General features: G+C 44.2%; 2 protein-coding genes across 9 annotated transcripts in view; one reads left to right on the top strand and one right to left on the bottom strand.

Annotated features, from left to right (window-relative positions):
* LOC102447345 (phosphatidylinositol 3,4,5-trisphosphate 3-phosphatase TPTE2) overlaps positions 1 to 27,403 on the bottom strand; it is a 79,220-nt gene that overhangs the window by 50,497 nt on the left and 1,320 nt on the right. For 2 of the 6 annotated variants that reach the window (XM_025185582.3, XM_025185583.3), the window contains exon 2: positions 2,549 to 2,607. In XM_025185582.3, the coding sequence (XP_025041367.3) occupies positions 2,549 to 2,601 (53 nt within the window). In that variant the 5' untranslated portion in view covers positions 2,602 to 2,607. Of the gene's footprint in view, positions 1 to 2,548; positions 2,608 to 6,619; positions 6,774 to 8,577; positions 9,217 to 27,403 lie in introns of those variants that run through there. The other 4 variants (XM_089775491.1, XM_075919107.2, XM_075919106.2 and 1 more) reach the window with 4 other exon arrangements.
* The window catches only part of LOC102448095 (fibrinogen-like protein 1), a 31,242-nt gene continuing 12,229 nt past the window's right edge, over positions 8,391 to 27,403 (top strand). The window contains exons 1-3 of one of the 3 annotated variants that reach the window (XM_006124911.5): positions 8,391 to 8,547; positions 25,155 to 25,329; positions 25,789 to 25,873. In XM_006124911.5, coding sequence (XP_006124973.2) covers positions 25,799 to 25,873 — 75 coding nt within the window. In that variant the 5' untranslated portion in view covers positions 8,391 to 8,547; positions 25,155 to 25,329; positions 25,789 to 25,798. Of the gene's footprint in view, positions 8,548 to 12,017; positions 12,039 to 12,204; positions 12,376 to 25,154; positions 25,330 to 25,788; positions 25,874 to 27,403 lie in introns of those variants that run through there. The other 2 variants (XM_089775492.1, XM_006124910.5) reach the window with 2 other exon arrangements.

Raw genomic sequence — 27,403 nt, 5'->3', positions numbered from 1 at the left:
CACAAAATACTAATATCAGGCTGTCTGGTCATCTACACATGAAAGCTAAATCCCAGGTCAACTGGAGAAGTGCTGTATGGATTAACACTTGCTAGGTGAGAAGTATATTACAGTGTTAAAATCTAGTCTAGCACTAATAGCTATTTATGTTTTTCTTATCTGTAATCTTATGTTTCCAACCCTTATTTTAAGCTTTGCCAGAAGTTGAGGCAATGGGCATTCGAGTGGGATGTACAGACAGGTTGAAGGGAACCGTACCCAGAGCCAAAGCAGGATATTGGGGGTTAGCTATTTCCCTAGATTTAAGTACAGGGTCTCTCTGCTAGGTCTCAAAGAATTAATTGAGTGTAGGGATGTATAAAATGTTAGATGGTTAAATGCTAGGTTTAGCCAGTTAACCCTGGAGAAAACACTTCCCCCCGCCCTCCTCCTCTGCCCCCCCGTGACATGACAGACCATGGTTGGGGGTAGGGAACTACTCTGGCCCCAGCCAGTGAGGGCTGGTTCAGCCCGGCTGCATGTGCCAGCCCTAGTCATGTTATACCATACCTATGATCCCAGGCACAAGCAGTGGGGGGTTCCTCTGGCCCTAGCATGTGCTCCAGCTCTACTGCAGCCAGGAGGAAGACAGAGGAAAGGGACTGCTCCAGTTGGGCCCGCTGCAGTTGCGGGCAGGATCCAGCCAGCCAGGCCACCTAACAAATTACCTTGTAAGCAGGCCTATAAGCTGCCTGTATACCAGGTAACCACTTAACATCTTACATCCCTAACTAAGGGAGCATAAAGACTAGGGTGTGCAAGTTGCTCTCTTGCATAGGGAAAGAACAGCCCCCGCAGTACCCAGAATAGGGCACTGGTGTGGCCAGAAGCTAGTAGTTGAGCAAATTTCCCCCTGAGGGCACAGGCAAGGCTTCTTGCTGTGAGCAGGAAGTAGCACATCATCCTGAACCCCTTGACTAACCCTAAAGGGTCAGTGTGCTCTAACCACTAATTATGGGATATTCTGGTGTGTGGCTCCTGCATCTGTCCTTGTGAAGCTCTTCCATTGTGGATAAATAATGGAAGTGATTGGCGTGGGGACCTGGGCCCCCAGCCACCAGACTGCAGAGTCATTCCCATACTCTCTCATTCAATAACTTTATACACAGTGGAACCAGTTCAACAGGGGAGACTGAGGGATCCTCACAGCAGAATATCCCAGATTAGTCTATAGTCCTAAGAAGCGAGATACCCCTGTTCAAATCCTCTCCCACTCTGCCAGAGAGGCTGGACTGAATCCAGGTTACTCACATCCCAGGTGAGTGCCCTAACCATTAGGCTAAAAGTTATAATGTGGACAGTAGCAGCTGCCTGGCCCACTCTGTACTCCAAAGCCCCCATTTAGTGTGCAGCAGACAAGTACAACACTCATTCCCACAGGAAGTATGCTCAAGGTGTCTGGTTCCTGTTCCTGAATCACTGAACAAAAACAGACACCTATCAAATGAGATATAGGGCCTTGCACAGCTCCCTTGGATTCACATTTCCCATTAGCTAGCTTAGACTGCTCCCTGCCTAACATGCTAGCTGTTAGATGTCTGAGAATATGCTCCACATTTTTCCTCACACAGTATGGGGAGCCTGTGTGCTTAACTTACTTTTGTGGATTACAGTGCTGTTGTGATTCTTCTATTCACCTAACTCTTTGTGGATCTCACCTACGGTTTAAGACTATGCTAAAAATCAGGGCTATAGTATCACAGGTATTCCTAAGAGCATCATCTTGCCATGTATTTGTAAGCATAGTGGAAGCAACCTATTCATTGATATCCACAATCAGCCTTGTTCTAGCCTACAAAAACAACTCTTTAAAAGTGCAAGTAGAATGGCCTGTTCTGAAAAGCAGTCTTTACAATTTTAACTCCATCAGGGATAGGAACATCTTTGGAGATGGTCTTGCTCCTTACCCTTCTGTTCCCAATGTACTGAAACATGGACATTCAGAGGTCAGCTTGCTGCCCATTCTAATTTACATTGCAATAAAATAGAAATTCCACATCAATTGCCACCATAGCTTTAATAAATGGTAACAGTGGAGTGTTACTGGGTGAGTTGTTTTTCCATGTACAATAAGCTTAGTTCCCCTTGAAGGAAGATTTAGTTAAACTGCTGAAGAAGTTAGCTCCATAGCCTGACAAATGCAAGAAAGCCACCTAAGATGGAATAAGATCACATAGCCTGCCACAGGTTAGATATATTATACACTTCCAAACAGAATATTATATTAATGAATGCTCTTCAGTTCCAATTTTCAATATTTATGTTATAAAAATTGGCAATTTTAACTAGGTTTCCATAAGCCTGCACTCCACTCCTCATGAAACATACACTTTGCATAGTGAAAATATAAGCAATTGAAGCAGCCTCCTTTCAAAGCCAGTGATTTCAAATACAAACTCTCATCTGCAAGTGCTTACATACTATATTGACGAACATTAAGGAAACCCCAAAAGATAGACAAGAGGTTACAGAACTTATTACTGGTTATGGTTTCTGGTGGACTACTCACCCATCTGGTTCGAGCAGCTCTGGCCCCTGTTCATATCTTACAGTTGTCGTCATTTTGCTCTAAAAAAGAATACACATAATAAAAAGGAAAGTTTTTTTCCTCCAAAACATTTTCAAAAAGGACATTTTAAGTAATAAAGTAGATATGCACTAGCATCGATTAAAGGAGTTTCACATACAAGTTTAATCTGAACAGTAAGTAAAAGCTTCTACTTTATAAATTCAGGAATATAGATTTACTATAATTCTGGAAGTACTAAGCACCTGGTTCATTTTAGGCATGAGTACTTCCACTGATGTGCTTAGAGTGTTAATCACATGCACAAGTACCCTGCTGAACTGGGGTCTAACAGTAGAAACTCAGAGTTAGGAGCACGTTGGAATAGAGGTTGTTTGTAACTGAATAAAACATTGTAGTTGTACTAGTTCAATGTTGCTTCAAAGTACAACTTTGAAACTTACTATGCAGGAAAAAAAATGCTACTTTAACCATCTTAATTTAAATGGAAGCAGCACAGAAACAGTTTCTGTGCCTTGTATTTTTTTTTTTTTTAAACAACCTTCCTTTAAGAATTTAGCACAGTATTCATGGCTGTCCAGGGGATGCAGAGCTTGGGACAACTCTTCAGGACCCTGGGCCTATTCCTTCCCACCTCTTCTCTGCTCCCTTAGTGCACACCTTCCACCAACCTCCCATACCACCTCTTTCCAGATTCCACCCTCTCCCCCGAGCAACAGCAGGTGCTGATGGTGCAGAGCAGGGCATGCTGGTGGTGTGTCACTTGCTGATCGTGGTGCCCAAGCCACCTGCTAACCACTCAGGCAGTCCTGGACTCCATGTCTCCTGAAGAATGGAACCTTGCAAAGCATAGGGCCTACGGCAGTTACCTCAAACCATCCTATTAACAGGAGGGCTTTGACTGTATTTGCTTCTTTTGTTCTGTGCTGCCTGTTTGTGTACTCATGGTTTCCAAGGTGGTATGGTGGACCGGTCATTCCTTACTCTAGTGTTCATATCTGAGGTGCTACTGTATAGCAAAACCAAAACCACAACAACAAATAACCCCACACAGTAATTTTTGAAGCATTAGGCTTGCATCTACCCAAAAGGCACATGTTTTATGCAGCCTCTTAAACTACATAATGCATGGAAAAAGCCAGTACAGACAGAAGTATCTCATCTAGAAGTGACCCAGAAATGTAAAAACAAGTTCAAATACATCCAAAGCATCCAATTTACATTAGAATTTTTGGTTTCCTTCTTAAGCCTGTCATGCACAAGCAGGAGTACTAACAGGAACCCAGGGCAAGGTATGTGTAGAAGGAGGTGGCTCCACACTCCCAGAAGAGGCATGGCCTCAAGCAGAAGGGCCAGAGCCAAGGACAGCCAGACCTCTGCATCATCAAGAGCACACACCACACCAGTCCCCTAGCCCTTAGAGCTGGGGTGGGGAACCTTTTTAGGTTGGAGGCCACACACCCACAGAATTAAAAGACCACCACCAATCAGGGCCGCACAAAAGTGAGAGAGAAAGAGAAAGACATTCCCCTTCCACACCAGAGCCTAGGGATACCCAGGTTAGTAGATTTTGGATGCTCCAGCCCTACAGGTGAGTGGCAAGAGGGCTGGAGCACCAGCACAGTCTCCCCAATGCTGAACCTCAACGGCTGGATCCAGGCAAACCAGGAGCCATATCCAGCCCTCCCAGGCCTGAGGTTCCCCTACCCTGCCTTAGAGCCACCTAGAGTGCACAGTGAGGCACTCTGGCAATGATTTAAAGGTCCTGGTACTCCAGCTGCCACTACTGACATAATAACAGAGACATTGGCCAGGAGCCTCTGGCCTCTGAATACTTCCTAGATCCTGGAGAAGATCCACAAAGAGACTTAGGCATTGTGATGCTTAGCATCATGGCCCCTAACCTTTAAGTGCTTAGAGAAAAACCCCACATCCACAGTGCCTGAATTAAACACTTAGGCTATGTCTACACTTGCAGTTTCTTGCATGAGAAATATGCGAATGAGGTTACACATGGAATATTGCTGAGCCTCATTTGCATACCTAATGAGCCACCATTTTTGCAGAAGGGGCTCTTGCACCAGAAGGAGGTCTACACTGCCCCTTCTTGTGCAAGAAACCCCTCTTGCGCAATGCTGTTATTCCTGAAAATAATCAGTGTAGCAGCATTGTGCCTTCCTCTGTAGCATGGAGTACAGATCACAGCTAGAGGATTCTCTGCATCTTGGGGTCTTCAAAGAATTTGAAGGCTTCAATATCTGAGATATAGGTGAGAGGGTTTAGCTGAGACACTAGATGGGTCAGACTAGATGATCATAATGGTCCCTTCTGACCTTAAAGTCTATGAGGTCAGTCCTGCCCCCCCCCTTTCCCAGCCAGCCGGCCAGTTCTCCCTCACTTCCCCTCCCTCACTTCCCCGGCCAGCCCCCTCTCTGCTTCCCGCCGGCCTGTTCCTCTTCCTGATCTCCCCCAGCCTGTGCCGCTGCCACTCCCCCCAGCCAGCTCTGCTTCCCGCCCCCCCCCCTTCCTCCCAGCCAGCGCCGCTGCACCCCCCGCCAGCTGTGCTTCCCCTTCCTCCCAGCCAGCCCCATGGCCCCCAATTCCCCCCAGCTGTGCTTCCCGCCTCCCTTACTCCCGGCCAGCCCCACCTCCTCCTGGCCGGTCCTCCTTCCCCCGATATCCCACGGCCAGCCCCATTCCACCCAACCCCCCCATTAGCTGTTTCCAGGCCCCCACCTTCCTGGCCAGCACTCCCTTCCTCGCTGGTTCTCCTCCCACCGCCATGAAGCGTGTCCATTTTTTTTTAAATGACTACCTGGTAACCCCTCAACAACTTAGGTCTCCCCCTTTTTTCCCCTTCAACAAAATTTTTTCCTAGTGGTCTTTTTTTGGGGGTGGGGGTATTCGGTATTTTTGTTTCAGCCATCTGGCAACCCTGCCTGGGTGAGTGCCCTGTGCACTAGGCCAAAAGTTAAATGTCCTCCTCCCTTCTTGCCACCACCTGTTGTATGAACTTCACTGAGAGGGCTGAAATAGTAGGTGGTCTCTGAGCACATCTGTTGGATCAGGGCCCACATGCAACTTCAACAGCTGTAAGCCTATCTTCCCCAGTTCCTGAATTGCTTAGTGATTCAAGCCAGGCAACTTGATGCCTATTGCTAAGCAGCAACAGCAGGAGGCATGCTCAGCAGGAGACAGGTGACTAGAGCAATGCTGCAGTGCACAGAGACAAAACTACAGCTACCTACACAAACACCTGAGCAGGAGTTTTGTGAATCACTATAGGGCCTAAAAATGGGATAGGCTCCTAAGCACCTTCCTGGATTGTAACCTTGGTCACCGACTCTGTCCAAAAAGCACAACCTAGCAAGTGAGAATAGCTGTGGGAGGGAGGAAGGGAAGTAAGTGAGAGCCAGGAGATGAGGATATTGGAAGATTAGCAGCTACTTCTAACACAAGAGGGCATTTCTCCCCCTTCACTAGCAAACTATGGGACAGTCAGAGAAGCCCAATACAAGCATGGAGCAGAGTAAGTCACAGTTGATGAGACTTCTGTCTAGAAAGGAGATTCCTTTTCAGGAAGTATAAGCAGGACCGGGCAAGGCTACTAGGATGATAGTGTGCTTGTACTACAGCTGCTAGCTTTTTAAGCCACTGGGTGCACCCTCTTAATCCTCCCTTTCACTGACTTCAATACCATTCCATGTCTTTCCTAGTTTGTAATGGAAGATCATGCCATTTGCGTGGCTAACATGACTGTGCCTTGGACAGGAAATCAGTGCAGGCTATATTGCTATGCCTTGCATTGGGCACATTAGCAAGGATAAAGCACCATCAGTGTGAGCTAAACATACACACAGGTCTGGATTTAATGCATCCGAGGGTACTGAAGGATTTGGCAAATATCATTGCAAAGCCTTTGGCCATTATCTTTGAAAACTCATGGAGATCGGGAGAGATCCTGGGTGATTGGAAAAAGGCAAATGTAGTGCCCGTCTTTAAAAAAAAAGGGAAGATGGACAATCCAGGGAACTACAGACCAGTCAGCCTTACCTCAGTCCCCAGAAAAATCATGGAGGGGATCCTCCAGGAATCCATTTTGAAGCACTTGGAAGAGGGGAAGCGATCAGGAATAGTCAACATGGATTCACGAAGGGCAAGTCATATCTGACCAATCTGATTAGCTTCTATGATGAGATAACTGGCTCTGTGGATATGGGAAAGTCAGTGGATGTGATATACCTTGACTTTAGCAAAGCTTTTAATTCAGTCTCCCACAATATCCTTGCCAGCAAGTTAAGGGAATATGAATGAGATAAATGGCCTGTAAGATGGCTAGAAAGCTAGCTACACTGTTGGGCCCAATGGGTAGTGATCAATGGCTCAATGTCAGGATGGCGGTCGGTTTCTAGCGGAGTGCCCCAACGATCAGTTCTAGGACCGGTTTTGTTCCACATCTTTATTAATGACCTGGATGAGGAGATAGCTTGCACCCTCAGCAACTTTGCAGATGATACTAAGATAGGGGGAGAGGTAGATATGCTGGAGAGCAGGGATAGTCCAAAGTGACCTAGACAGAGGAGAGGATGGAATAAAAGAAATCTGATGAACCCCCATAGTACAAGGACAAGTGTAGAGTCCTGTACTTGGGACAGAAGAATCCACCTGGGGATTACAGCAGATGAGAAGCTGGATACAAGTCAGCAGTGTGCCCTTGTAGCCAAGAAGGCTAATGGCATATTAGGTTGCATTAGGAAGAGCATTGCCAGCAGATCCAGATACATGATTATTCCCTTTTATTTGGCTCTGGCAAGGCCACATCTGGAATATTGTGTCCAGTTCTGGCCCGCCCCCCCACTAAAGAAAGGATGTAGACACATTGCCCTACACTGGACCCTCTGCAACCAAAATGATTAGGGGGCTGGAGCACATGACCTTTGAGGCAAGACTGAGGGATTTGAGTTTATTTAATCTGCAGAAGAGAAGAGTGGGGGGGGGGGGGGAATCTGATAGCAGCCTTCAACTTCCAGAAGGGAGGTTCCAAAGAGGATGGAGAGAGGCTGTTCTCAGTAGTAAGAAATGGCATAACAAGGAGCAATAGTCTCAAGTTACAGTGGGGGAGGTCTAAGTTGGCTATTACGAAAAACTATTTTACTAGGAGGGTGGTGAAGCACTGGACTGGGTTACCTAGGGAGGTGGTGAAATCTCCATCCCTAGAGGTTTTTTAAAACCTCAGCTTGACAAAGCCTTGGCTGGGTTGATTTAGTTGGGATTGGTCCTGCCTTGGGCAAGGGGCTGGATTTGATGATCTCTGGAGGTCTCTTCCAGCTCTATGACTCTATGTCTCTTCCCTCACTTAAAATGGCATTCTGCGTTGCTAACCGACAGCCAGCACCTCTGGCATATCACCAGTTTATTGAAAGGCGCTGCCTTCACAGAAGCTGGCCTGACCAGGAGTACAATGTTTGGGTGATCCCTTCAGCAGAGTCTCAGGAAAGACAAACGCTGGGGAGAGGTTTAGGGGTCAGGGCTCCATTCCTCCCACAGGAAAAGGGGGAAGATTTTAATCATGAGCATACTCTCCCGATTCTCACTATTTCGGGGGCCTGCTCCATCCCCGGTGCAAAGGGAAGGAGCCCAGGGCACGGCTCACTGCCATCCTGCTGCCCCAGAGCAGGCAGGCAGGCAGGCAGCTGTGGTTTTGCCGGGACTCAAGTCACCACCGCGGCCAAGCGAGCCCAGAATGGAGGAAGCGACGCACGCAGCGCCAGCAGGACAGCGCGTTCCGCCCCGCCACGCCCCGGCCCCGCAGCAGGCACAGCTGCAGCCCATTAACTCCCCCGCAGCCTGGGCCAGGAACAGCCCCGCGGAAGGGCGCTTTGATTGTCTCCATCAGACGGCGCCTCGCTCCTCCCCCACTCGCTAGAGGAGGGGGGGGCAGTTGGAGGGGCTCAGAGCCCCTCGCGCCCTGCTAGCTCTGGGTAAGCCCCTGTCTCGCGCATTTCCCCTACCTGTCCTTGGCAGGCGGGGCTGCTGGCTCCCAAGGCGACTCAGAAGAGGAATCCGACCCCAGGGCCGGGGAGTCTTGTGACCGGCTCAAAGTTTAGCTCAGACACAGTCTTGCTTTTCCTGGCGCTTCGCGGACTCAGCAGTTTGTTTTTAAACTTCCTACGCTTAAAAAAAGAGTCCCTCACTAGCGTGGAGCGAGCGCGAGCCCCCTCCCCGCTTGATTGCGCCCCCGCCGCGGGGCTGATCATTGCGCCGCTGGGGTAAAGCCATCACACCGGCTCCACACCTGATTCCCATCACTTTCCGGCTCGCGCCCTGCCAGCGGCTCAGGGACCGCCCGCAAACAGCTGGCCGGGTGCAAGCCCAGGCAGTGGCTGGGCAGCGCTGAGTGGCTGCTTGGCCACTCTAAAGAAGACTCCTGCCAGCGGAACTCTATGGCCGCAACAGGCGGGTCAGATGATCCCTGTCCTCACCACTAACACCAGAAGCAAAATACAGGACTATGTAGCACTTTAAAGACTAACAAGATGGTTTATTAGATGATGAGCTTTCTGGGCCAGACCCACTTCCTCAGATCAAATAGTGGAAGAAAATAGTCACAACCATATATACCAAAGGATACAATTAAAAAAATGAACACATATGAAAAGGACAAATCACATTGCAGAACAGGAGGGGGATGCAGGGCGGGGGGGGGGGGGAGGAAGGTAAGTGTCTGTGAATTGATGATATTAGAGGTAGGGAGAGTGGGATGTTTGTGAGTTAATGGTATTAGAGATGATAATTGGGGAAACTATCTTGGTAATGGGTGAGATAGTTCAAGTGTTTGTTGAGTCCTTTTTGGAAAGTGTTGAATTTTAACATGAATGACAGTTCAGAGGATTCCCTTTCAAGTGCAGATGTAAAAGGTCTTTGTAGCAGAATGCAGGTGGTCAAGTCATTGAGAGAGTGTCCTTTCTGGTTAAAATGGCAAGAAACTGTTTTTTCTTTGTGATCTTGTCTGATATCTGTTTTGTGGGCATTAATCACGAGTAGTTAGTTTTTGCTGCTATTACTTAATTATCACAGTGCCTGTGTTGGTGAGTGCCCCTTCCCCCCTTACTGTTTTCACGGTTTCTTTGTAACAACAATTCCAGATTCTGACCAGATCTTGCACCTGCAAAGGTTCATGTCACAGCTAGCTCTTTGAAGTCTTTTCCATATAAAGGCTCCTTTTGAAAGATTACAAGAAGGGCCATATTGGGTCAGACTAAAAGTCCATCTAGCCCAATATCCTGTGATCCATGAATTTATCTAGTTCTTTGTTAAAGTCCTTGGCTGCGTCTAGGCTGTCATGATTTTGCACAAATACTTTTAACGGAAAAGTTTTTCTGTTAAAAGTATTTGCACAAGAGAGCATCTATACTGGCATGTGCCTTTGCGCAAAAGATTTGCTTTTGCGCAAAAGCATCAGTGCCAGTGTAGATGCTTTCTTGCGCAAGAAAGCTCTGATGGCCATTTTAGCCATCGCGCTTTCTTGCGCAAGAAATTAACTTGGCTGTCTACTCTGGCCCTCTTGCGCAAGAATACTTGCGCAAGAGGGCTTATCCCTGAGTGGGAGCGTCAGAGTATTTGCGCAAGAACCACTGATTTTGTACAGTATAAAGTCAGTGTTCTTGCACAAATACTTGCGGCCAGTGTAGACAGGTGGCAAGATTTTGCGCAAAAGCACTTGCTTTTGTGCAAAATCTTGCTAGTCTAGACACACCCCTTGTCTTCACAACATCCTCTGGCAAGGAGTTCCTCAGGTTGATTGCTATTCTAGTCCCCTGGATAAAACCATACACACATAAAACATTTGCAGACATAAAATTGTGTACCTGCATAATTTTCAGGATGAGTGCCGGGGTTAAGGACTAGCAGTTTTGTACTGACCCCTCAGATACTCCTATTGGACAGTAAGGGCTGGGAAATGCCCAGCCCGGAGATCACTATCATTTAAGGACCTGATCTAGCTCCCAGTGACTTCAGTTAGAGTGAACATCTCAGGAAAGCTAAGCATATAAGTGCTTGTAGGATCTTGTCTGAAGTTAGTAATGATTGCAGTAATGCAAACCTATCATATTCAGGTTAGGGCCTTCTTCTAAGTCTTATTATAGGATTAATTGATATGGCACAACACTATAAAATTGTAAAGTGCTCTATAAAATGCCAATCCTGAAATATGATACACACAGACCCACCTCGTGAAGCCTTTCTGAAGTCAATGGGGCTTGTGGGCACACAGAAGTCCATACACAGGCATAATAAGTGTCCACATACTGTGGTTCCTGTCACCATGCCAATTAATATGATTTTGGATCACTTTGAATGCTATTATAACTTATCATTATGTAAGTCCTTTGCTGCTAGCATGCCAATGAAAATGCTGTCATCCTTTGTCTGATTTCTTTCAGTAAATCTATGCACATTGGCTATTTTAGTGCACTTTTGTCCAGTTTGTGCAGTTTGCTTAGTTAGGCCTTGATCCTACAAAGCTTTATGCAGATAGTTAGGGATAGTCTATCCTGAAAACTTACATTGACTGGACTATATCAGGGGTGTGAAAATCCACACCTCTGAGAGATGTAGCTATGCCAGTCTAATCCCGGTGCAGATAGTTTTAGGTCGATGGAAGAATTCTACCATTTACCTTACCATCTCTTCGTGAGTGGTATTAACTGTAGTGATGGAGGAGCCTCACCGTTTGCAGTAGCAAATGTCTATACTGAAGCACTACAGTGTAGAAGTGTTCTAGGTTATTTTGTGCATTCAACAGTACCAACCACAATGTCACCACTTAACAAATAGGATTAATTAACAATATTCTAATTTGAATAGTTTTGATGATATTAAGGCCAGTTATATGGGATAAACTCCCATATGAACACTTTTAATCCAGTACATGATTTCCTTTTTCAGTTTATTTTAAATCCCTTCCCAACTGATATAAGCTCAAACAAACAAACAAACAAAAAAGAAGAGGAAGAGGAAGAAAAAAAGCAATCTTACTCCAGAATATGAATGTTCAGATGGGTATATGTTGGTTTATGTTGGTTTAAATTAACATCTTAGATTATACTAGAAAATATACCTGTATAGGCAAAGCCTTAGCATATTTATTCAGATGGGCCTGGGTGATAAGCTGTTTCTCTTTTATTTTGTCATGGCTTATTTTAGTTGGTACCCTTCACTAAAAGTGCATCTTTGATTATATTTTTGTAGCTTTTATTTATTTTTGTTGTTTTTCACAGATTTTAAGAATGTCTGGCTCAGATCTCCAAAGATATTTTATAGATCTGGGCCTCTGATACTTGACCCATTTATTCTTCACTGATTCATCCCTTTTCCCCAGGGAGATTTTCAAAGGTATAAATGGGAGTTTGGAACTTGACGGTCATTTGAAAATGTCTTTATTACAAAGAGGGCTGAAATTAGCAATGCTGTAAGTGGTTTTTTCCCCACAACTTTCCATAACTTTTGCAGTGATATGTCATTCAAAAAATATCCTTCTGTTTCTAACTCAGCATCATTAATGATTTTAGCACAGCTGCCAAAGCAGTGTTTCACTGCAGCTGCATGGACAGAAGAGGGAGCTCACACTGTGCTTTAGTAGGTCTTCTCCAAGATGTGTTGACTGTTTTCAGATTTGTTTGTTTAGCTGTAAATTTCTCAGTGATGAAATGGCAGAAATAATTGTTTTCTAAAAGCGAAACAAAGCTCTTTTGATGAACACTCAGAATTTGGAGCACTTTTATGCATGAAACTGAAACAAATGGAAGGTAAGTTATAATTTACTCCTAAAACTCATAATGGCATCTTATGGTTTTGGCCCTTTCTCAATCAGTTTTTCTTTTACTTAGTCCTAGGAAATGATCTTCATATGAAAACAGGGTCTTTGCATTATAGTTACTATATTTATTATACCCTATACCATACATTCCTTAAACTTTTCACAAATTCTAGTACTAACCAAACAAAAAGACCTTAGTTATGTTGGGTTTCATTTAGTTTGATATACTGAATTAGGATTGTTGTAGCCAGAAATTAAAGCAGAAAGATATGTATAAGACTGCAGAGGGGAGGGAAACAGACCAAGCTCAGGCTAAGCATGATAAACATATAGAATTAGCCACTATTAAGATCAGTAAGTGGTAAATTGTAACTTACATAAGGTCAATAAAACAAATGAATTAAATAAATGTGTGTAAGAAACAGCTAGAATTTCTAGAAACTAACAAGATGATAAGATGCAGAAGTGCTTTCACATTTAACTTTTTGTGAAAGTTTTTATGTGTGTTAGATCTTTTTTAAAAGGGCTTGATTCTGCATTCCTTGTGGACACACACTGTGCATTCATTTCATCCTGGGAATAGGTGTGTGGAATGTATTCAGAATCAGAAGAAAGCTATTTATAGGAGACTGTGTAAATAAAATAGCTTGATTGCAAGTGGATTTGAACCAAAATCTGAGATCAAAATATCTCTGACTTATCATTGTTCAAAATATGTATCCAGGCCTGACTAATAGTTTGGGCCTATTTCTGATCATTAGTACTTTTATTATTACTAATTGTACAGTTCTGCCTATGCTTTTCCAGTGTTGCCAGTTCTCATGATTCAGCATAAGACTCATTAAGATACTTTTATTTTCTGAAAGCCCCAGCACCTGACTATGATCCAAGTGTATCCTAAAGGGTCAGAATGTTGAAGGCAAATAAAAGGAACCACAAATGTTTAGTTTTGAGAGTTCTATATGAGATTTTTATGCTGGTCTTATTATTTTGGGGGGACCAATTCATCCTGGGGTTGGCAGCACTGCTTCATAGACATTTAAAAAGACATGAGGGTACTTCTAAATTTCAAAGCAGTTTTCAGTACTGTGAATTGACAGTAATCCATTACTAGAAAGATGATAATGCAAACAAGACAGAAGTGTTCAAGAAATATTTCTGTTCTGTACTTGAGAAAAAGTGGAATGATATATTCATATTATAAGATGATAATCAAACTGTTTCCTTAGGTATAGATTCACTTTTTTATTTGTGGAGCAATTCTAGTCAAGCCAATGCAACCATGTGAAGGAACAAATTTCGCATCTGCGAAACTTGCTGTGGTTGGTACTGTTGAATGCACAAAATAACCTAGAACAACTTCTACACTGTAGTGCTTCAGATGCGAAGCACTGATCAGTGAAACTTGCCATTTGAAGGGACAGTGCCCCTGCTCCTCAGACTATGCTCATAATTCCAACAGTAATTCAGGGGAGTGTTTAAAAAAAAATCTACTAATGTTCTACATTTAAAATAAACAGGTCAGGATATTTTGTATCTGAAAGCTTTAAAAGAACAGCCAAGAACTTCACTGTATCATTACTGTTAATATTCAGTGTGGTGAAACAGTGTGAAAGGCCCACAAGAAAGCTAACGTTGTTCCAATATATAAAAAGGATAAATGGGACAATCCAAGTAATTATAGGCCTGTCAGCCTGGTGCTGACCTCAAGTATAATGGTGGAGCAGTTGATACAAGAACTTGATTATTAAATAATCAAATTAATATAATTAATGCCAATCACCATGAGCTTGTGGAAAATAGATTTTGTCAAACTAACTTAGTATTTCTTTTATGAGATTACAAGTTTAGTTGATAAAGACAGTATGTTGACGTAATATACTTAGACATCTGTAAGGCATTTGACTTGGTACCACATACAATTTTTATTAAGAACCTAGCAAAAATCAAAAGCAACATGGCACACATTAAATGGATTAGAAGCTGGTTAACTGATAAGTGCAATGGGTAGCTCCAATAGTACAGATAGCATAATTGTGCCATGGCGCATGAGATTGTTGGGGTACACTTTACCTGCTGTGATTCCACTCATTAAATGACATTCACTCATATTAGCCCTGCCATCTCTTGTCAGAGGGCTGAACCAAACCTGAGCAGTGCTGCAACCCCATGTGCCAGGTTGCAGTGCTGTTCGCCATTTGAATTTGCCCATTCCTTTGTGTACACAGATGGGACGAGGGGAGTGAGTGGAGTTTTTGGACACTCAGGATCAGGCAGAGCCATCCTAGGTGTGGATGGGAGTAGAGCGGTGAACCAGGAAGTGCCAGTGAGTGGTCAGGGATGTCCAGAGGATAATGGCTGAGAGGCTGCGAGCAAGTTGGTGGTGGGTTATGAAGTGAATAGGGAATATTGGGGCACTAGGGTGAAGTGTTGCAGTTAGTGGGGGATGCTGAGGTTGGTGGGGTGAATTGTGTGGGAATGGGGAATATTGGGAGAGGAGAAGGAAGACTGGAGCAAAATTATAAAATTTGAAATCAGAAAGAGGACCCATAATCTATGCTTGCACCAGGGCTCTATGGGGCCTTGTTATGTCACTGGATAGGTTTCAAAATGAAACTATAAGTGGCAAAGCATCGTCAAGCTTTCCCACTGGGATCAGTTCTAGGCCCAAAACTGTTTGACAACAGCCTGGAATAAAACATAAAATTATCACCGATAAAGTTTGCGGATAATACAAAGATTAGGGGAGTGGTAAATAATAAAGAGAACAAATCACTGATGCAGAGCAATCTGGATCACTTGATTAGTTGGGCACAAGCAGACACATGTATTATAATGCACCTACATTTAAATGAGTACACCTGGGATCACTGAAAGTAGGCCATACATACAGGGTGGGATACTCAATCCTGGAATAGTGACTATTGAACAAGGCTAGGGAGTCATGGTGGCTAATCACTTGAACTGAACTCCCAGTGTGATGCTGTGGCTGAAGGGGTAATGCAGTCTCTTTTGATTCATAAACCGGGGAAACTTGAGTAGCTTGAATACCTATGTTACTTCTGTACTTGGCACTGGTGAGATTAGAACTGGACACAGTATTTCAGCAGCAGTGTCATCAAAGAAGGATGATGATACATTGGAAAGGGCTCAGAGAAGAGCCACAAGAATGAATAAAGGGTTAGAAAATATGCCTTATAGTGATAGATTCAAGGAGGTCTACTTATTTAGCTTATCAGCGGTTGTGGTAGATTCTACATCACTGGGAATTTTTAAATCACGATTGGATGTTTTTCTAAAATATACGCTCTGAATCAGCAGTCAGGACCCCAAAGTGGGTCATACTCACAACCTTGTTTTAATGCAGTCGCCAAGGCTGGCTTAGGCTTGCTGGGGTCCTGGGCCAAAACTAAAGCCTGAGGACTTCCCTCTCCCTCTGCCCTAGGGTAGTTGGGCTCAGGCTTCAGGCCTCCAATCCAGGGCAACAGGGCTCAAGTGGGCTCAGGTTTCAGATCCACCCCACGGGGTTGTGTAATTTTTGTTGTCAGAAGGGAGTCACAAAGTTTGAGAATCCCTGTTCTAGTTCCAAGTCTTATAGCTTCCAGGTTAGACTACATGAACACAATGGTCCCTTATCAACTAGGATCTATTATTTCAATACAGCTAGTCCTGATTTTCTCTGATGTGAGATCAGAATAAGGTCCATGATCCTTGCCCGGAGGTACTTATACTCTAATTAAATTTGTGACAACAACCCATTAGAGTCACATGTGCTACATACACAAGAACTAAACTCTTGATCTCTGTTTACTCTTTTGAACATTGTTGAGATATTTTAACCTAGCACCTTTCTCCCACCCTGACTTTTTGTTTGTGCCTAAATCAAGGGTGGGCAATAATTTTTTGCCAGGGGCCACTTTGGAAATTTTTGAAGTGGCCCCAGGTCCCACAGGAAGGGGTAGGACATTGAGTGAAAGGGACTGGGCCAAGATATTTCTGGGTTCCCCACCCCCAGACAATGATTGGTCTAGGGGTGAGGGAGTGCCTTTGCCCCCACCTCATGTTCCCCCAAGGTTCCTATGCCCCTGGTGTGAGAGAAGACTTCCCTCGCTTCCCTGCACCCAGGCCAATTAGGGCCTGGGGGTGGGCGAGCATGCAAAGCCTCCTCCGCTCCCCCCCCCCCCTCCTCATGAGGAGCACGTGGTGCTTCAAAGCACCACATGCTCCTGAGAGGACGGGAGGAGGCTATTCATGCTCCCCCGCCCCCAGGCCAATAAGGCCTGGGGAGCGCATGAAGCCTCCTCTGCTCTCCCCCGTACCCTGTGAGCAGTGTGCGGTGTTTATAGCACTGTGTGCTCCTGGCAGGGTGGAAGGAGGCTTTCTGCACTTCACTGACCCCAGGCTAATTAGGACCTGGGGGCGAGGGAGCATGCAAAGCCTCCTCTGCTCTGCCCTTGCACTGCAAGCAGCGTGTGGCACTTTCAAGTGCTATGTGCTCCTGGCAGGGTGGGAAGAACCTTCGCGTGTGCCGCTGCCCCCAGGCCTTAATTGGCCTGGGGGTGGAGGAGTGTGCAAAGCCTCCTACCACCCTGCTAGGAGCACGTGGCGCTTTGAAGCATTGCACACTGCTCGCAGAGCGGGGGCAGAGTGGAGAATGCTTCACGTGCTCCCCCGCCCCCAGGTCCTAATTAGCCTGGGGGCGGCAGAGCAGCAGGGCTGCCGTGGGCTGTATCCACCCACTTGGCAGGCCGGATCCAGCCCACGGTGACCCTTTTGCCCATCCCTGGCCTAAATTATTCTGGGTACTCCTTTTTAGCAGACCATAGACTTTGATTTTTAATAGTTTAAAATCTCATCTTCCAGTTTTACCTGATTTTTATTGAGTTTATCTTTTTTTTTTTTTTTTTTTTTTTTTTAAATCCTTGATTGTTGGAATCAAGGGCAGAATTAAAAATGGGTTCACCAGGACTCACTCCTGGAACTAATTTCTCTGAAGCCTCAAATGGGGTTCTCCAACATATGCCTCAGATTGCTTTGTGACACCTTGGCTATATACTCCTCTGCAAAACTTTGATGTTTAGGCATCATTTTAAGGGCATGTCTACACTTACCAAGGGATCAGTATTGTGGCAATCAATCACCAGGGGATTGATTTAGTGCTAAATAATCCCTGATCTTGCTTTTGTTGACTCTGGTACTCCACTGGAATGAGAAACATAAGAGAAATTGATGGGAGAGTTCCTCTTGTCAATCCCCCAGAGTGGAGACCCCACAGTAACTCAACCTATGATACATCCACTCCATCTATGGTATTCACATAGCCGGAGTTGCATACATTAGGTCAACTTTACCCTGTGGTATAGACCTGCCCTAAGTGAATTGGCCCTAATTGCAGTTAAGGAAAATACAGTTTACTAGCAACAAATCAAGCATGCAAGATAATGTATATATATTTGCTTTACCAATAATAATACATACTTCCACAAAAGGGTGCAGTGCTTTGTGTACAACTTTTCAGTTGTAGATCACACATCATTTTACTAAAGAGGGCAGTATCATTATCCTCATTTTACAGAGGAGGAAACTAAGTCCCAGAAAAGTGAAGTGACTTATCTGTGGTCACCCAGGAAGTCATTGTCAAGGCTAGGAACACCTGGTTCTTTGGAGTCCCTCTGGAAGTGGTGTAAAAATTGGTGAAGTGTGTAAAAGGTTCAGCACTACAGCCACATTGTCTGCAAATATTATTTTACAGAGAGTCAGTCTGACCTAGTTCTATTGCAGTTTATGTATCAGCCTTGCATACTCCTGGAAAAGAAAAAGCTTTTGCAAATGTGCTGTCAAGGGATTACAACATCTGGGAGGAGGTATCGTTAGAGAACATGCAGTGTTCATAATTGCTTAGGATGACTTGATGATTTTGAAGTAGCAGCCAAATGGAGCTGTATACAGACACACCCTTCTGATACATATGTCTCACATGATCTCCACTCTGCACCAGGTCCTTGCCTCACATCTGTGCTATCCCTAAGGCTTGGTCTAAGCTGGAAAAATAAGTCAATTCAGAAGATGTATAAACAAATGTTTTAATTGATAAGATTATAAACATGATTTGGTCCCAGATCATAAAAGGTATTAATTCCTATTGATTTAAATGAGAGAGAGTTTCATAAATCCATTTGAGGTTCTTTCTGGTTCTTTCTGGGCCTGGGCCTAGTGTAGATGGAGCAGGTCATGTTTAAAAGCCTGTCAGCTGGTCATGATCAACACTAGACTGCTCCCTAAGGAAAATTTAACTTGTTTTCAAACATGACTTATCTACTCAGTCTAGACTAGATTAATGCTTCGGCATGAGTTTTGCATCAGTAAGGAGGGCATTAAAAGTCAATAGCGAGATCACAGTTAATCCCATGGCTAATAAATGGAAGTTTTAAAAATCTGATTTAGAGACAAGCCCAACAGTCTGGTGGTAACACAATAAGTTCCTCTGTGAGGGCGTTAGATTGTGGGTCATAAGCCAACCGTCAAGCCTATGGAGGTGGGAACCCTGTGCAGACAAGGGAGTAGAGAAGGTGAGAGAGTATACAGATTAGAGACTTTGGGTCCTTCAGGAATGGGTGCAACAATAACCCTGATCTTGCAAGCACTTATGCAGATACTAAACTTTACACACCTGAATAGTTTCATTAGCTTCAGAGGGCCTATTTTCATTTGTAAAGTTAAGCATGTGCTTAAGTACCTGCAGGATGGTAGCCTTGATTTGTGTGTATGCTCTTAAAAGGAGTTGGGTCATGTGCAATTTAAAGGTCTGTCTACACTTGCACTTGATGAAAACTTTTGTTGTTCATAGGTGCTTAACCCTCCTGCTCCCCACGAATGTTTTGCTGTGGCAAGTGAAAATGGGAATGCTGCTTTGTCGGCAAGAGCACTCTTCTGCCGATAAAGCAAAATCCCCTCAGAGGCGTGGAAATATTTTGTCTAAAAAAGTGCCGACAAATAGCTTTAATGCAAGTTGAATTTTGGCAACAAGGTTGTGTCAGCACAGCCTTGTCGCTGAAAACTACTTAGTGTAGACATAACCTAAGATAGCACTCTCAGTTACACCATTACAGGTCCATTGACATCAACAGGGGATAGGCAAGAATAGTAATTGTTAGTACTGGCTGATAAGGTTGCCAGGTGTCCGGTTTTGACCTGGATAGTCCAGTATTTGAGTTTCTGTTTGGGAAACAAATTGAGAAAATACAAATGTCCGGTATTTTCTAAATAAGATGTAATGTAGATTGTGATGTAATGTCAAGTGAGTCCGGTATTTTTGTTAAAACCATCTGGCAACCCAGTGCCTGGCAATATCTAACTAAAAAGAGAGATGATTACAGATGAAAAGTCAGCATCTGGAAACCATTAGCTTAGCTTTTTGGCCCAGATTCACGTATTTAGATACTTAACTTGCATTGATTTCAATGGAAGTTTAGGAGTCTAAATACCTTTGAGGAGCTAGACTTTCATGTTTAGACGTTGAAATACATGTAGTCTGTGCTGCTAATGGGCTGTATAGGAAGTGATCCTGCAACTTGCTGAACACCCACAAACTCCCAGGGAAGTTAATGAGGGCTAGAGGAGGAGGTTAAGTACTTTGCAGGACAGAACTAAGAAAAGGAAAAGGGAGGAGGAGAGGGTTTGTTCATTTAATTTCATAGCTTTTAAAACTGACTATGAAAATAGGGCTATCTCCAAAGCTGGAAGAAAAGAATTCATTTTAAAATAAATAATATTTGTGTCTGAGAGATGGGTCAAGAGTCCTGATCTGTTAGAGGAGAAAAGAAAATCCTATTTTTATTAACAAAATTGTATTGTTGTACTTTTATAATAGAGTTTTCCCTCAGTAAATAATATGGGGGCTGTGCAGAGGCCATTTGGCTTCATTAGCTATTCTCCCAAGTGACCAAACAATTGCTTTGTAAAATGGAGCATTCCTCCTATTCTCTATAAAATAGATATGAATTCTTTGGCCATAATGCAGAGGGAGTGGGTTGTCTCTATTATTTTTGCCTCCATTCACCACAAACCTTCTTGTTTTTGTTAACTAGAAAACTTGATTGTCCTATTTTGAGGTAGGTTACATAACCACAACCCTTCTGAGGTTTCAGTGTGATAGTCTTGTTTAATTTCCTCATTTTCTACTCCCCAGTACAGATCTCTTGTCCTTTGGCATTTGAATTTCTGTTTTCTATATTTTTAACCTAAACCAGATTAAACAGTCCAAATAAACACTGAGTCCAAAAGTCTGCATTCATATTATGTTATGGAATTTATTGGAATTAGCATGACTGTTTTAAATTTGTAGTTGAACTCTCATGGGGAAAGTTAGATTCAGTGATTCATGTAAATGCTTAGACAAATCATTCTTTATTGCATTTCAGAGTTGAATAATGTGGATAATGATGCATAACAATAGAATAGCTTTGCTAGAAACATGATTGTATTCTCTTTATATTCTGAACAAATAGGATTAACATTGTTACAATCAAGCAAAAATATTAGGTTCTGAACAATTATTTTATGAGATAGCTTCCAAATATTTTTAGGCTTGGCAGAATTTGATTTTTGTTTTTTATAATTTAAATGCTATCAGTGTTTATTTTAAGCATTTATTTACATTTTCACACTTGTGCAAAATTGTGGATGGCAGGTGTGTGTTTTTTAATGTTTATCAGTATAAATTTCCATACTTTCAGGAAACTCTGGGGATGGGGGGAAGGAGTCACATGCTAATTTAATAATAGTAGATGAGATTCAAAAAGTGAAAGCTTTACAGTCATTACATTATAAAATGTCAACATCACATGGCAAAATATACGAAGTAAATATCCTTAAATTAAATAACTTCTCAAGCAGTATTTTTTCTTGCTTTGCCTTACTGTACATTTGATTATTATTGATGGAAATATTTTTAATCAGTTTATTGTTAAAAATTTAATCCTTCAAAGCCTATATATTTTTCATATAACTATGTAGTGTGATAAAATGTGGGCAGCCCATAAGGAATAACATAATTCTTTTCTACAGACACAATCCAAAGTTAGCATCACTTTCTTTTTCACCTGATTTTTAAGGGATATCATTTTTGCAGCCCTTCTGATACAAAGACAAACTGCAGTTAGGCGAATTTAAGATATGTCAGTATGCCATTGTTTTGTGTGTGTGTTTTTCATTTATTGCGCTTGAATTAATTTTTCAGAAGCTATCACTTAAACACTTCCTGCCAGATAGAAATCTACTGCTACCAATTCTTTTAGCCTTCCTTCATAGGTCATGTTCTCTAGACCTTTAATCATTCTTCTCGCTCTTCTCTGAACCCTCTCCAATTTCTCCACATCCTTCTTGAAACGCGGTGCCCAGAACTGGACACAATACTCCAACTGAGGTCTAACTAGTGCAGAGTAGAGCGGGAGAATGACTTCCAGTCCTAGTATTCTATGATTCTCATGTCGTGCTCACAACACACCTGTCTAGAGAGCATGACCTATGAAGGAAGACTGAAAGAATTGGGCTTGTTAGTTTGGAAAAGAGAAGATTGAGAGGGGACATGATAGCGGTTTTCAGGTATCCAAAAGAGTGTCACAAGAAGGAGGGGAAAAAATTGTTCTTCCTGGTCTCTGAGGATAGAACAAGAAGCAATGGGCTTAAACTGCAGCAAGGGAGGTTTAGGTTGGACATTAGGAAAAAGTTCCTAACTGTCAAGGTAGTCAAACACTGGAATAAATTGCCTAGAGAGGTTGTGGAATCTCCATCTGTGGAGATATTTAAGAGTAGGTTAGATAAATGTCTATCAGGGATGGTCTAGACAGTACTGGGTCCTGCCATGAAGTCAGGGGACTGGACTTGATGACCTCTCGAGGTCCCTTCCAGTCCTAGTATTCTATGATTCTATGATCTATGTCAGGTGGTTGGAGAAGGTGCATGATGCACATGTGTTTAGGAACTCTAGTGTGTTCCAGAAGCTGTATGCCGAAACTTTCTTCCCTGACTGCACCATCAGGGTTGGCGACATGGACATGTCCATCTGCCTGGTGGGGGATGCAGCCTATCCCCTCCAGCCTTGGCTCATGAAGCCATATACCAGCTGCCTCAACCTCTGCAGAGAACAGTTCAATGCCAGGCTCAGCAGGGCCCATATGATAGTAGAGGGCATTTCAGCCATTTGAAGGTGTGCTTCAGATGCCTCCTCACCCATCTGGACCTCAGGGAGCACAACATTCCACATGAAGTCCTGCACAACGTGTGTGAGAGGAAGGGGGAAGCATTCCTGTCAGGGTGCGGGGGCAGAGGCTGACCGCATAGGCAGGGTCTACGAACAGCCACGCACAGCTGCCATCCGATAGGCCCATCAGGGGGCCATGCACATCCAGAAGGCTCTGAGGGAGAGCTTCTCCCCGGGGGACCAGTGACACTCTCCCTTGGTCCACCCCACTGTGGGCTTCTACTTCACCCATAACTGCCTTCCCTCCACTTACCTCTCCCTACCTCCCCTTCCCCCCTTTCCTGATGAAAAAATAAATGACACGTTTTGAAAAACTAAAACCTCTATTTTTTATTTGGGGTCAAAGAACCTGGGGAGAGATTGGGAAAAGAACCTGGGAGTTGGGAGGAGAGAATGTTGGGGAGGGTGAAAACCTGGAAGGAGGGAGCTGGAAGGGGAAGGAGGGGTGAGGAGAGGCTCGGGGCTGGGGCTGGGAGTGGTGCCTGGCTCTGCTGATCCCACCACCATGAGTGCAGGGGCCTCAGTGTCCACAGTGGGGGTAGGTGTTGAGGGAGAAGCAGGAGAGGGAGTGAGAGAGGGAGTCGGAGGAGAAGCAACAGCAGGAGCAGAGGCTGGAGCAGGAGCAGGCCTCATGCTCGGGACAAGGGAGTGCACATCTGCAAATAGGGAGTGGCCCTGCACCAGCAGCTCCTGCCAGGTCTCACAATGCAGCTGGATGTCCTCCTGGAGCCTGTGGTTGATGATCTGCTCCAGGGATCTGAGTAGTGCCAGGTGCTGCATCTGGAACTTGTCCATGGGTCAGTGGTGCCTGCAGATACTTCGGGTCCGGGAGGCTATCCCGGGTGGTGTTGACTTCCCCCCCTCACAATTGGTCTGGCTGTGGAGAATAAAGAGAGAGGGTCAGTCATCCCAGGCGACACTGTGCCTGGAGCCTAGCCTAGCCCCCATCTGTGAGCTGAGAGCAACAGTTCTGTCGCAAGCGACGTGTTTGGAACAAGGCCATATGCGCTCTGGCCTGTGGGCCCAGATGTTCCCGGGAGTGGATGCTGCCCCGAGACTGTGGGCACACCCGTGCACAATGTGTGTTTGTGTGTCTCGATGTTCCAGCCTCCTTCTATAGGTGGCTTGGGAGGGTGTCCCACTCCAGGGTCAGGAGCGTGGCAGGCCTCTACAGACACCCTGTGGCCAATAGCACAAGGGTCCTTTGTGGCAGCCTCCTGGGGCTATGTAGTCAGGAGCAGTGTGACACATGCTTCCACATGCACAGGCTGCTGCTCGATCTGTGGACAGCAAGGGCCAAGTGAGGAGCGCCCAGCTACACCTCCCCCTCCCCCTCTTCCCGCCCATCCCCTCCACCCCTGTATGAATAGAAATTAATGGCACTCACATGATGTTCCTTCCCCGGCCTCAGACGATGCCTAGGACTTCCACAGAAGGGGTTCTGGCTCCTGGGTCAGCTGGGTGGTGATGTGGTCCTGTTCCTCCTCCACCTCCTTCTCTTCCTCATCTCTCCCCCCCTCCTTGTTTCTTCCCCCAGCCCCCAGGATACGGTCCAAATCCTTGTAATAAGGGCAGGTGTCTGACTACTCCCTGGGAGCAGTGGAGCACTGGGTGGGAGCAGCAGACTGGCTTATCTTGGGGGAAAAGCATTTGCAGCTTCAGGGTGGTTCAGGGCTGTCAGGCCTCTTGCTAGCCACAAACCCTTTCTGCTGAAGCTGCAGCTTTAAGAGCTCCAGGGGGTAGAGGGATAGGGTTTTGCTGAGTGTGGACAAAGCAGGCACCAGGGCACGCTAGGAAGGGCTGGAGGCCCCCTTTTTCAAAATAGCAGCTATTCCCTGTCTACACAGCCCCTATTCTGAAATATCTGTTTTGGAATAGGCATTATTCATCATAGAATGAGATTTACAGAAGCCAGAATAAGACGTCCGTTATTTCAAAATAATTTCAAAATAGCAGAATTGCTGTGTAGACGCTCACATAGATATTTGGGAATAATGGCTGTTATTCTGAAATAGTTTTGCTGTGTAGACACAACCTTAGAAGACTATATAAATTATGATCATAGTAATAACAGGAAGGTAGCCTAGTGCAACAACAGGCATCCCCAATGCTGAACTTGCACCTCATTGGCCTCTACAGCCTGAACATTTCTATGAGACAAATTCAGCTCCCTGTTTCATTAAAACCTGGCTTGCTTCTCATATCATACAATTCAAGTATCATGTTGAAGTTGCCAATTCCACATACAGCACTAATTCTGAGTCAGTCTCATGACAGTAATAGAGAGGTACCTCATGCATAGAGGTCACTCACTTCAGATAAATGGTAAATTCAGGCACATGCAATGGTTTAAGTTGTTGGGGGAGGGATTGAGGGGTTCTTTGTTTTTCCACATTTGACTTTTTGTTTATACAAAATATTGTTGTGCAAAACATTGTGGACAGTTCTGCCATTGACTCATGTTCACCTCCGTGTCCTTGACTTTAATCTGTTTACATTTATTTCAGATGAGACTTTAGGAACATAAATCTCACCTGCTCAGTGTGGTAACTGAATAGCTGCAACATGTTTTGTCAGAGTTGAAGCTCTGACCTGTGCCTTCCTGCACCATTCAGGAGGAAGGTGCACTGCTTGTTTTCCTGATTGCTGCCCTCCACCTCAGAGCTGAACCGCATTGCAGGGGTAGGTGAAGTGTATACAGAATATAAGGTTAAATCTTGCAGTCTTTGCTCCACCAAAACCCAGTGATGCTAATGAAAATTTTGCCTGACTACAAAATTTCAAGCCAACTACTTTGTAAGGATTTCTATAAAGAGCTGTTGTCAGTAAAATAACATGTACTGTAAATGGTGCATGTGCCTGTCTGTGGGAGCCAAAGGGGCTTGCTAGAATGTCACTCATCCCATCGGGGGGCATTGAGCTTGGAACCCAAACATGGGTCCCCTCAGAGAATTGCCACTGGACTAGTGAGTCGCAGCACTTTCTTAGATGCATCTTTTTTTCATTTTGTACTTCATGTCATTTCATATACCTTCTTCAATAAGTCCTGTCATACTTCTAAAGGACTTCGTTGTGGTTGTGGTTGTGGCTGTGGTGTAGTAAAAAAATCACAGAGTACAGTAAATTCATTATTCTCCCCAGGCTACATGAAATGATTACAATGAGATCCAGGTTGCTGCTGGTACTTCTGCTTGTGAGCTTGTGTTCACCTGCACCTAGACTTTCGGTAGGTATCATTTGGCTATAGTTTGAATCATCCCTGTTAGCTGATTTCTCTGTATTGTTTTCAGGAGCATCCACAATATAGTAGACATGGCAAAAACACAAAAAAGACATGGCCCCTCTCCTAAATAATTTGCCCTTTAAAAACATAAATCAGACACAGAGAGGTAGGAGCAGCAGAGAAGTGTTACAACATGCAGGTAACACAGGTGAGAATTGGCTGTTTCTGGATAATAGAGTGTTTACATAATACAGAGAGTTGGGTTTCATTGTGCTTAGTTGGTGTGGATGGAGACATTATATTGTAAGAGTTACAGACCATGCCCAAGTACCCCACAACCTTGTTACAAACCAGTCCGTTTCTTGTAGGCTTCGCTAGTAGAAGGTGGTTTTCAGGATGTATTTGGAATCAGAGGGAGGAAAAGTTGTTTGGATGAGATCTGCAAATAGCTCTTCTGGGGCCCAATCATGAGAGGTGCTAACCACCTACAATTGCCATTTAATGATTTACTTGTTGTTTTTTTCTCAGTGCAAATTCCAGTTCCATTAATGTAGCTTGAGAGGAATGATGTTCATAGGGTTACAGCACAGCATAGTCAGATCTGCATTCTCTCTGTCTATGCCCCATACTTTCCATGTAACCTCAGGCAAGTCACTTCACCTCTTTGTGGCTCTGTTTCACTGTGTGTAAAATTGTGATGACAATACCCACCTACTTCCCAGATAGGATACTAGAGAAGCTACGAACTCTTTGGAAACTGCTTTGAGATGGAAGGTGCTATGAATGGGAAGCGTTATCTGATAAACTATTTCTGCTAACAACATGCCCAGTCCTATGAGTTCCCACAACTCCAGTTGAGTTTGATTTTTCCACACTAAAGACGAATGTGTGCAATTGGTTTAGGATGTACTTTCTCACTGAGTTTATCATAAAATACATATTTTAAATGTATTTTCATATAGGTGCCTTTCTCGAGCTAACTTTCCACAACATTTAGGGTCTGAGTCAGAATCCCGTACTCATGCAGAATGATATTTCATTACATGAGCAGCCTCAATGGCCCTACTTCCAGAAGAAAATAGTATTCAACCAAAGTAAAACTATCAGAACTCAGCTCATGGGACTGATCCTGGAAGGTACTGAGAATCATAGCTCAAGAAAAACTTCAGGTTTAGCCCTGCAGTAGTCTTTACACACACAAGGAAAACAACTGCATGCAAAATAATAGCTGTCAGAACTGCCATTTTTATAATAATAAGAAAGAAAAATCGAAATAAGTGTGTGTGTCTCATGCTCCTTTCCATGCTCACTCTTCCCTAAAATCTCCACTTTGGAACTCAGGCCTGTTGGAATAGGCACAAATAATCACAGCTTGTTTTTATAAACTAAGTTGACTTGATATTTCTGTGAATAGTGTGAAAATAGCCTTATGAAAAGTAAACAACAGCTCTGTGGTCAGGGAAGAAACAGAGAAAATCAGCTGGAACAACTGACTTTTTTCCCAGTGGGGTAGAAAAGCAGGAGCGAGGGAGA

This window comes from Pelodiscus sinensis, chromosome 1 (assembly GCF_052426305.1).
Source record: "Pelodiscus sinensis isolate ZL-2025 chromosome 1, ASM5242630v1, whole genome shotgun sequence".
NCBI classification, from domain to species: Eukaryota; Metazoa; Chordata; order Testudines; family Trionychidae; genus Pelodiscus; species Pelodiscus sinensis.
Note: the sequence above shows the minus strand (reverse complement) of the source record. Positions and strands in the feature narration are given on the sequence as shown.